Raw genomic sequence first — 11,241 nt, 5'->3', positions numbered from 1 at the left:
GTGTTTCAGTTGATGGAGAAATTGTCCCCAAGTGGGGAGGACCACCTCATGCAATTCTTGATGACAGTTTCCCGTATTAGAACGGCCCTGTGAAAGTGCTAGTGTCGAGCCTGACCTCAGGGCTGGGGCGTGGCTCAGTCATAGAGCACGTACCCAGTGTGTGTGAGGCCCTGAAGTCAATGTTCCATCTCTAACAGCAAGTTAGGGGAAAGAGACTTTGGGTGAAAGTACCAAGGGTCACGTGCTTCATCGTGTTAGAATGGTCTACAAAACTCCTCAGACTGTGAGTAAGAGAAACTCCCATTTTTTAATTCTATGTGAGCTGCTAATGATGACACATTAAATTCTATCCAGAACCTAATAGAAGGAAGGAAAGGGGCTATGGGTTGGTTGGTTGGTTGGTTGGTTGGTTGGTTGGTTGGTTGGTTGGTTGGTTTTATCAGCTTGACACAGATGGAGTTATTTGGGAAGAGAGACCTCAGTGAAAATGCCTTCATCTGGTGGCCTGTGGTTGGGTCTCTGGGGCATTTTCTTAATTAATCTTTGATGTGGGGAGGCCCAGCTCACTGGGGGTGACAGTGTCACTCTGGGTGGTCCTGAACTGTACAAGGCAGCAAGCTGGGCAAACCATGGGAGCAAGCCAGTAAGCAGCACTCCTCCATGGTGTCTGCTCCTGCCTCCAGGTCCCCTCCCTGAGTTTTTGCCCTGACTGCCCTCAGTGATGGAGTGTGACCTGAGAGTTGTCAGATGGAGGAAACCCCTTCCTCCCCGGGTTGCTTTTGGTCCTGGTGTTTATCACAGCAATAGAAACCTAAGACACTTGCCTGCAGGTGGCAGAGAGGACATCCTGGCTGAGGGAAGCTCCCTCTGTCTTGTGCTGTCTGTGTGCTGGGGTAGACAGCCCTCCATGGCTTGGGGTTAGAGCAGGCTTGAGGAAGTCTTAGCCACCCCAGTCTGAAAAGCTCAATCCAGTTGCTGTGGTCCAGAAATGCAGCGAAGAAAGATCCCAGCTCTTTGACACATGACTCTGTGGTTTTTACCCACCACCCGGTCCTCAGACCTTTTTTATGAAATTAACCTAAATTTGGTTTACCTCTAGTTAGGGTCAAAGGACTATAGGTTTTGTTTTTGTTTTTTTGTTTTTTTGTTTTTTTTCAGACATGACAAGTAGGTCTTGGCATTTCTTATTAAAATCCAGGTTGTATAAACTCAAACGCTTCAGATTGTCTTAACTTGATGTGGTGCTTTCCTGGACCTTTCTGATTCTGTTTGTCCTTTCAGATCTTCGTGCACCTGAGTGACGCTTACTCTGTGGTGGGGATCCCCCTGTTCAGGTAACGTTGTCCTTGTAGAACTAAGAACTTATTTACATAGTATGGCGTGTTGACACAGCAAAGGGGCAAAGCTTTCTGGGATCTGTGCTTGGGGATGGACCTTGATCTGACCAGTTAGGGCTGATTGACCACAGTCATCCACAGATTACAGGATGAATCTTGAAACACTGCATCATTATTTCTATTATTAAGTAGTTGGTGCAGATCCATGTATAAGCGATGATTGTTAATCTACTGGCATCTTGGAGATGTAATTTCTTTTAAAAAACAAAGTTACTTAAATGCACATCAGAAATTCTCTAGATTTACTTGCCATTATTGTTATGTTGCTCATAGTCTGAGGAGTTTTATTAGGAGTGGCTATTGCTCACTTTAAAAATCATTTTCAGGTGTCTTTATACTCATGCAGAGTACTAAATAAATTCAAATTCTTTAAAAAAATATATCTACTGACTTCTATACAACAGGTGCCTTTTCTAGACGTTTTGGGAAGAAAACTGTTTGGAGGCAAATAGTCATTCTTAGGTTCTTAAAAGCATGTATGTGTCCATGGCATTTTTAAAGTGTCTTGTGTGTCTAACCTGTTCACACAGTATAGTGACTAGATATCCTTTTCTGTTAATTATGCCTTTGCCTTAAGTTCATGTTTTCTCAATCTTAAATGAGAATGCATTTTTATAATGCGTAAAGTGGTTATAATGGCTCTTATCCAGAGGTGAGCTCTCCACCTGGCTAGACCAGGCAGTGAGCTGAGCTGTGCCTCCCAATTCCCCTCCCCGTCTCCCAGTCCCTCCCCCTTCCTCGATGCTGGGGGTCAGACCCAGAGCTTCATACACACACACCTGCTATACAGGTGTTGTATTTCTGAGCTACATTCCCAGCCCCCATAAAGAATTTGTTACCATTATTTTGACCCCTTCTCCCTCCTCCAAAAAAGGTGAGTCTAGAAATTGACTAGAAGAGGAATACCTAGTACTAAATGCAACAGTGATATATTTAGATTCCAACCACCAATTAAGTTAATATTTTAAATTTTCAATTATATATAAAACTTAATTTTTATTCAGCCAAGTATGTGTAACTTTATATAAGTGTTTTTAAGTCATTAAATTTTATTATTCCAATTTTTCTTGCTGTAGAAACACAAGAAGTCACACATGTTGCATTTCAAATAATAATTAGTAATAAGCTAAAAGTTTGGAAGCACATACGTACTGAGAATTAAGATTCAGAACTGGAACGCACAGTGTAAATAAGGTTACAGTTGATATGCTGTGGTAAGTTGAACTGCCACAGTGAACGAAGTGGTCTCAAAGGTGTCTCTTGACTGAAAATAATGATTGGGAGAGTGTGAACAAAAGGAACAACTTGGTAACCCACAGTCACATGGAAGAAAGTGGAAAATTCTGAAACAGCGTAAGATAGCCAAGATGTCTGAGGGCCACATCCAAATGCATATCTTAGTAGTTCCTAAAGGGCTTGCTTTCATTAAAGACAAGAACTGTTTGGATCTTTTGAAGCACAGTTTGAAGTCCTAAGGGTATTGACTATATCTACACCACATGGTCATGTTATCACTTCTCTACTGTAAAATCAAGAAAATAATATTTCCTACTTTATAACTGTCTTGGTTATATATTGGTGTAATAAGACACCATGACCAAGGCAACCTAGAGAAGAAAAGGTTTATTGGGTGCTTACACTTCTAGAGGGTTAGAGTTCATTACCATCACGGTGGGGAACATGGCAGCAGGCAGGCAGGCATGGTGCTGGAGCAGTAGCTGAGAGCTTCCATCTTATCCACCAGTTGGAGGCAGAGAGAGATTGGGTCTGGCATGGGCCTTTGAAACCTCAACGCCTACCCCCAGTGGCACACCTCCTCCAACAAGGCCACACCCTCAATCCTTCCCAAGCAGTTCCACTGTCTGTGGACCACGCATTTCTATATAGGAGCCTATGGGAGCCGTTCTCATTCAAACCAGCAAAAGAGCTTTGTGGCTGGGATTCAATGAGCCAGGCTCTATGACAATTCTTGGTGCTGTTTCTAGGATTCAGAGTGTGCTGAATACATTTCAGCTTTTATTTTTGAAATGTTCAGCAACTAGTGAGGAAGGGGAGGAACACTGACTAGGATAACAGGAATCGATTCAGTTAGTTTGAAGTGAAACAACTGTGTGCCTGAGTAAGCTGGTCAAGTTCAAGGAATCCAGTCTGGGAGGAGAGGGGCACATGATGATGAATGACCAGTTAGGAAAGAGTTAACTAATGGATGGCAAATGGGCAAAGCTGGGCATGGTAGCACACACTTACCCTCTAAAACACTCTGGGTACATGGTGAGTTCTAGAACAGCCTAGACGACATGGCAAGACCATTTCAAAAGGAAGGAAGAAAAGCAGAGGAAGAAAGGGAGGCAGAGAAGGAGAGGGAGAGGGGAAAAGGGATAGAAAATCTGAAAGAAAAAAAAGAAAGGAGGTGTGACGGATTAAGTAAGGCCTCCTCAGTGGACAAGAGAAGGGGGAGGTCTTCCTGACAGGTGTAACAAAGTTTCTGTCGCTGTAATTGAATCCTCTGACAAGAGCAACTTAGGGAGAGAGAGATTCTTTGGCTCCCGATTGCAGATTGCAGTCTACTGGGGCAGGGGAATCACATTTCACCCACAACCAAGAGCAGAGAGCGATGCATCAATGCATCACTTGTCCTCTGCGTTTTCTACAGCCCAGGATCCCTACTCAGGGAAGAGTTGTGTCCACAGTTACAATGGGTCTTTCCACCTCAATTCATGTAATGAAAGTAAGTCCTCCCAGACATTCCGGAGGCTAACTAATCTAAATCTCAACAGCCCATCCCAGGTGTGCCTGGAGGGCTGCCTCCTAGGCGTTAAGATGATGCTAACCACCACCGCATCCTTGTCTTGATGGAGGATGCTGTGTAAGAGAAAGAAGACATTTATCTACATGGGGGAAACCAAAACCTGTATTTCCTTTTGAACAACTGAAATCTGATTTGAAACAAACCCTAAACAAGCAGATCATTGTTTTTCTCACGAATTTGAGCTCTGCTTCCCCCTGAGCTGCTCCATGCTGCTTTGAATGGTCCATTTTTGGGAGTCAGGGCAGGTCACGATGCTTGGGTTTGGCACAGTAAGAACACATTTGCAGTGGGCAGGTATTGTCAGATTTTTGTCAGTGGTCCTGTGTAAATCCCTGCTCCTTGGAAGAAGATTTTGTAAACTTCTCAACTGAGGACCATTTTCCACACAGGGTCTCCTCATTGCTATCTATAGTATAAATTGATTTGTTTCATACCAAGATAATTGCCAAGCTTACTCTGTAGGAGCAAAATTCATTGATCAAAATATTTCATGGTCTAGCTACCACCAGTTTACAGCATGGAATTCAAAGCTATAAATATGATACTATTTATAATGTGGACTGTTAGTTCCTGAAAAGGTTTCAATTAAAAGGCCAATTCACATGGTTTTACCACATAGAACCACCTTACCATAGTGAGAAGTACACAGTTACAATGTCTCCCTGGAAAGCAATATGCCTTCTGATTCTAAGACTTAAGAAACTTATGGTGGATACAAACAGAATAATTGAAAGCCAGATAAAGATGAGAAATAAAATGATAAAAGAATTCAAAGTCTGGAATTGCACTGAAAGTTTTTTGGAAGCATACAGAAAACACTGTGGCTTTGTGTGACATTCTTCTCACTGTTTTTAAAGTAAACCTACCTCAAAACACCAGCACAAAACCTGAAATCCTAACTTCTTTATCTTGCCCACAAGCTGTAGCTCTAAATCTGCATTGAACTTTCCAAGATGCCTCTTGCAAGTTGCATTGGAAAGGTGGAAATGGAAGTTGGGGAGGCAGCTGAGTCTGTAAAATGCTTGCTATACCCTCACGAGGACTTGACTTCATCCGCAGAACCCCATAAAAAAGCCAGATATGGTGACATACATTTGTAACCCGAGCCCCCCTGCACTCCTTGTTCAGCATTGTTCAGCAATGCAAGCCTAATCAGCAAGCCTCAGGTCCCAGTGAGAGGCCCTGTTTAAGAAACAAGGCGGACAGTGTAATGAGTCTTTTTCTGTCCCACCAGTCAGTTCCCAAATAATGACATGAAGATTTCTTATTAATTATGAAAGCTCAGTATATAGCTTAGGCTTGTTCCTGACTAGTTGTTATAACTTAAATTAACTCATTTATATTAATCTACATTCTATCACGTGGTGTTACCTCTCTTCCATCTTGTACCTCCTGTTTCCTCTCCATGTGGCTGGCTTCTCCGCCCTTCTTCCCAGAGTCTTCACTGTCCCCTGAAGTCCCACCTAACCTCCTTCTAACTATTGGCCATTTAGCTTTTCACTAAACCAATCACAGTGACACATCTTTACACAGTGCAATCTAATGTCTCTAAATAGGACAGCCACTGAGGAGCAATACCCCACATTGGCTTCTGACCTACATACACAGAGAGAGAGGTGGGAGAGAGGGAGAGAATGGATGGTAGAAATGATACATAATAGTCTGTCAGGATTAGAACTACTTTGAAGTCTGTCGGATGTAGGAACATGGTAGCTAGGATGAGGGATGTATGTAGGGTGGCCTGTGCTGCAGTTAAGAATGAGAGCCATGGTAGCTAGGATGAGGGATGGGTGTAGGGTGGCCTGTGCTGCAGTTAAGAATGAGAGCTGAGACTCATTTGTATGCTCCTGCCTCATTGTGCCTTCCGAGAAGGATGCAGATCAGCAGAAACCAAGCTTACAGAAGAGACTGAATTTCCCACATTGCATCTAGATCCCAAAGCCCTGTCTTGTTGATGACGCCAGCTGTTCTGTGTAAAGACAGGGAAGTGCTAAGTAAGAGGTTCCTTCGTGTGTGATTACATTTATAACTTGAATATAGGAGAGTTTAAATTTCAGTTGTCCAGAAAATGTGTTATTCTTTAATACTACACTGGCTGGTTAAACAAAGACCCAATGGAGAGGGTATTTGATAATGAGGTTAAAATATCCTCTAGGTCAAGAATATATCAGATTGATTTGTTCAAGTTCTTCTCAGATACAGACAAAACGTCTGTGTTCTGTATCCCGTTCTTTAGCATATAGTAATATTTGATACCTACCTGGTCTCTTTCTCACAGAGTTCCTTTGGCCAGCAGAACTTACATCCAGACAGCTGGGCTGCGGTCGACCATAGCGTGGGCCATGGCATCTGTTGCGGAAATTAAGGTCAGGAAGATGCCTGTGTCCCTCTCAACCACAGCAAAGTCCTTCCTGCGGGTGGGCACCCTGCTTACTTCCGGTCTGGGTTTTCCTTGCTGTTTTTCCTTTCTCCCCTCTTTTTTTTTTTTTTTTTTTTTTTTTTGGGCTTTTTGCAGCTGCAATTTGACCTAAAAGCTGTTACAGTTTCTACTTTTTGTTTTGTTTTGTTTCTTTTTAATCATCTGCATTGAACTTCTTTAAGCATTTTAACTGTAAGGGCTGAGGCCAAAGTGAGTTGCATTTTATTGTTTCTAATATTGTGAGTCATAATCCCCAAATGTGGCCTAAAGAACATACATCATAAAAAAAAAAAAAAGATCCTCATCAGTCTATAAACGTTCCACTGACAATAGGAAAATTGTGTTTTCAAATTGAAAATGTTTTTTATGATCTCTGCTTTTGCTTAGAGTCTAAAAGCTATCCCGAAACTTCCCTGTGTTCCTGTATTTGCATTGACATTTCTTCTTTGTGATTCCTGCAAATGCTGTCTTTTCCATGTGAACGCCCTCTTCATCTGGGTTAGCCAGATTAGCTAGGGTCTCCCCACGTCTCACATCTTACTGATCATTCCACACCTTTCTTTTTATCTTCAAGTTCAAATTTTTGTTTTGCTGTTTTGCCTCTGTTTCTCCCCGGCAGTCCTGAGTACCCTTTGGAGCCGAGGCTGATCTTGAACTTGTGACAGTGCTCCTGTGTCAGCCTCTCTGTTTTGAGTTGACTACCAGCACACCCAGCGTTACACCTGGTTTTGGTCTTTTCTGTCCCTGTCTCTTTCATTGAAAACTTCCAGGAAGAGGCATGGCAGATCCACTTCCTGTCCTCCTCTTCCACTTCCTGTCTTCTGTTGTGGCGTCTCCCTGTTCACCTGTGAACTGCCCCCTACTGTGACCAGGGGGGATTTTAGGGATTTTACTTACTGATTATTCCAGCAGGTTGCTTCCCCCACTCAGAACTGATCACACCACCGCTGCTTCTTCCCAGCTGTGCCTCCTGGGTCACGAGGGCTTTCTCTTCCCTTCCCTGCCGCGAGACCTCTGCCGCTGTCCCGACTTCCGCTCCGAGCCCCAGCCGCAAGGCTGAACTGCATGACTTTCTGTGTGTCACAGCTTCGCTCAACGTTGCTTCTGCAGTTTCAGAGTCTGAGTTGGCTCTTCCGTGGCGCTCCTGCCCATCCTTAACGTCGGAGCACACTTGTCCCGACACATTTGGACGCAGCTGCAAAGACCCCTCTGAGATGTGTTGTTCCTACCTTGTTTGTTCTCTTTCCCTTCCCCTCCTGAGGCAATGACGTGGTTCGGGTCTTTCCATAACCTTCGCCTCTCCTGATGTGTTTGACTGGGACACTGTCTGAATCCTCCCTCCTCAGACAGCTCATTCTTCCTGGCATACCGTCTCAGCCGTGAGAAGGATTTATTTTAGTCTGGAGTTCTTCTCCCCTTTCAGCCCCGTGATGCTCTTTTAGGGTCTGGTGCCGCAGATGAGCTGCCGTGTGCTGTGGGTTTTCTTGGTTCTCTCTGCTAGGAGACTCCTAAGGGTTTTCTTTTCACCCCTAAAGCTCGGGAGTATTGGCAGATTCTCCTTAAGCGTGTCCTCTTGTTGTGTGTGCCTGGGTGTGTGTCCATTCAAGCCCAGAGTTTCCCAATCTGCCTGCTGGTTCAGTTCTGTGTCCAGTGTTTACTGGCCAAGGACTTTCAGGGACAGTATTTACCAACCGTGCCTCAGTTTCTTGTTTGCAAGATGAAAATAACTTCTCGTACTGTTAAAGTAGTCATTCGGGTCGGAGCCTGGGCCTTAGCAGCCCTGAGGGCTAGGCTTAGCTGCCTGTCCTCAGTAGGCCAAATGGATGTTTGCAAATGGTTCAGTGGCTAAAAGCAGTGGCTGCTCTTGCAGAGGACTGGGATTCAGTGCCCAGCACCCACATGATGGATCACAGCCATCTGTAACTCCAGTTCCCAGCATCCAAATCTCTTCTGGCTTCCTTAGGCACACACACAGTGCACAGGCAAAACACTCACACACATGAAATAAAATAATTTTTAATTTAAAAAAAAGCAAGTAATCATGAATAGCAAAAAAGGAGTATTCAATGAGGCCACATTAGGACAGAAGCTAACAAAACATGTCCGGTGACCTACTACCTACAAGTGCATCTCTGAGGTCCTGACAAAGTATTTAGGTTTACATCAAGGGCTGAATGCATAACTAACCAGTCCTGGTCTCGCTGTTGTCCTGCCCACCATCCGTCACCATTGTCTCAGCCCCCTTCTCTCTTGCACAGTGATGTAACAACTGCTAGAACTTCGTGAAATCTTTCAGAGACAAATTCCTCTGGCGTTTCTTTCTCCCAGCGTAAGGTTCCAAGGGAAATTTCCTGGGGTCCATTTTCTCAGGAGTGAGAGGAGAGACTCTCCTTAGAATGTCTCTGCCATGATGGTTAGAGTAGGTTCTTATCGGGACTAAGTGAATTAGCATTAATAAAGCAATTAAACTAGTGTGGCTGTCCTAGAAAATGCACAGGTTGCATTAGTTGTTATTTAAAGTTATTCTGGCATATGAAATTGGTACTATTTCATAATAATTACTATTGTTCCCCCCCCAGCTACACACTCCTTCCATTATTTATTATCATCGCCGTGGCTGTCTTGTGAACTTAACTTTAAACTCTTTGTTTGTGACCTCTGAAATTCCCAAGAGATCATTAACTTGCTGGCTCCATTCTCCAAGTCATTCATCCTTCCCATGTGTTTTCATCCCTTCATATTTGACCTCTCCATTTGACTAGTTCTTCTAAGTTCCAAGAATAACAGATATGATCTCCCTTAATTCATGTGTTGATTTTTCTAACTTAGAAGTTATGGTTTTTGTTGTCATGAGTGAGCATCTGTGAGGTCTCAAATCCTCGCCCCTCCAGTAGTTAACATCTGTGCTTTCTGGGGCAGATAGGATAGATGAGCCAGTGTTTTGCTTGCCTACTAAGGCCAAAGGGTGGGATCGATGGATATTTGAATGCCTCAAATAAATGGTAAGAGGCAAACAGGCCTCTGTATCAACAGTGTGGAGAGACTCTGTCAGCCCGGAGATGCCTGACAGAAGGGCCTCTGGCCTCTGGTCTCCTTCCAGCCCTGTAGCTCTCTGAAGGCTGGTTCCACTGCTTTCTTATTACTCAGCCCAGGCAAGGTGGCCCCTACCAGTTCCTTCTTGAGGATCTCAATGGGAGCCCAGGCTTCTCTGAGCATCTGAGCCTTGAGGTTTGAGCATCAGCTTAGCCAAGAGTCCAGCTCCCATGCTATTCTTTAAACCTTTATCCCAATTTATTTTGGTATAAGGCTAGAGACAAGATTACCATCTGTTCTTTTCTGTACTTTCAGTAGTTCCAACGTTTGTATTTAAATATAAATTCATGTGACCACATACAAACCTGAAATCTTACCTTTGTCTTGATGTAGACTTATGTTTGGTGCCAGGACACAGTTTTCCTTTCCTGAAGGATATTTCACTTCTTTCCTTCAGGTACCATCTGGTTCTGACACCTGGCTGTGCCCTGGGGACCCCGCTTCCTCTGTAGACATGTCCAGTGAAGGATGTTTACCTCCCACATCCAAGTGCCTCTCAACCTGAGGTGGGGTAGGTGTTCTGCTTGCTCCTCGCTGGTTTTTCCTTCCTTTCTTCTGTCCTCGAAGTGCGTGGTATTAGATGACGCCAGTCCGGTACAGACCTCTCTCCCTGCCGTTCCCGTTAGAGTATGAGCCTTTAGTCCTGTCTGCTTCTTAATGACCCCATAGCCAGGCGACGGCCTGCCTCTTGGTTGATTGGCTCCCTCCCTCTAATCATCTACCCTACCACATCCTAGGCCATGTCCAATCCAGAAGGGTGTGCCTTCTGGATGTCTCTGTTTCAAGAATCCTGCTCTTCTCCAGGTGTGGAAATGTGTACCTATAGTCTCAGCTACTTGGGAAACTGAGGCAGGAGCATAAGAGCCCAAGAATTTGAGAACAGCCTTGGTCACTTTGCAAGGCCCTGTTTCTTAAAAAGGAAGGACTCTGCTCTCTTACAGTAGTTGTTCTGGGTTCTACATTTTCATTTCTCTTCCTTCTTATTTGACTTGAATACTAGTCCAGAACAAGTGTGTTCTCTTCGTGTGAGTCTGCGCCCTCGTAACATTGCCTTTTGTCCTTCAGTAGTGAATTGTCTGTTCCACCCTAGAACCAGGTTCTGGATTCAGCTTCCTCTTTCATACCTATGTACTCTAAGGAGCCATTGGTATCACCCTGACCTTTTCTCTAATAGCTTGCAACCTGGAAAAAAAAATCCTGTAACAAGTCCAACTTCCTTTCTCTACTTCCTTTTACCAAAAAATCACTGCTGGAAATAGCTGATATACGCGGCCTCCGGTTCCTGCCTTCCCATTCTCTGTCACCCACCGCTTTCCTGAAGACCTCACTGAACCTGCCCATCATCTTTTTAACATTTGATGACGTGGCCACTCTCCCTGAAACACATCTTCTCTGCTGATTAGGCACCACACTAGCTCGCCTCCTGAAGCCCGGGCACCACCTCTCAGTCAGCATGACCGAGCCTCGTCTTCTGAGCGTCTACGTGTAGAGCGCCCAGGCCTGACGCATAGACGTCCCTTTGT

General features: G+C 44.3%; 1 protein-coding gene across 1 annotated transcript in view; it reads left to right on the top strand.

The window, feature by feature from the left end:
- Window positions 1-11,241, top strand: part of Thumpd2 (THUMP domain 2 tRNA and snRNA guanosine methyltransferase) — a 40,169-nt gene that overhangs the window by 14,832 nt on the left and 14,096 nt on the right. Inside the window, exons 5-6 of the mRNA XM_006988365.4 lie at window positions 1,282-1,334; window positions 6,485-6,572. Of these exons, the coding sequence (XP_006988427.1) occupies window positions 1,282-1,334; window positions 6,485-6,572 (141 nt within the window). The remainder of the gene's footprint in view (window positions 1-1,281; window positions 1,335-6,484; window positions 6,573-11,241) is intronic.

This window comes from Peromyscus maniculatus, chromosome 22 (assembly GCF_049852395.1).
Source record: "Peromyscus maniculatus bairdii isolate BWxNUB_F1_BW_parent chromosome 22, HU_Pman_BW_mat_3.1, whole genome shotgun sequence".
Lineage (NCBI taxonomy): Eukaryota > Metazoa > Chordata > Mammalia > Rodentia > Cricetidae > Peromyscus > Peromyscus maniculatus.
This window is presented reverse-complemented; position numbering and strand designations above follow the sequence as displayed.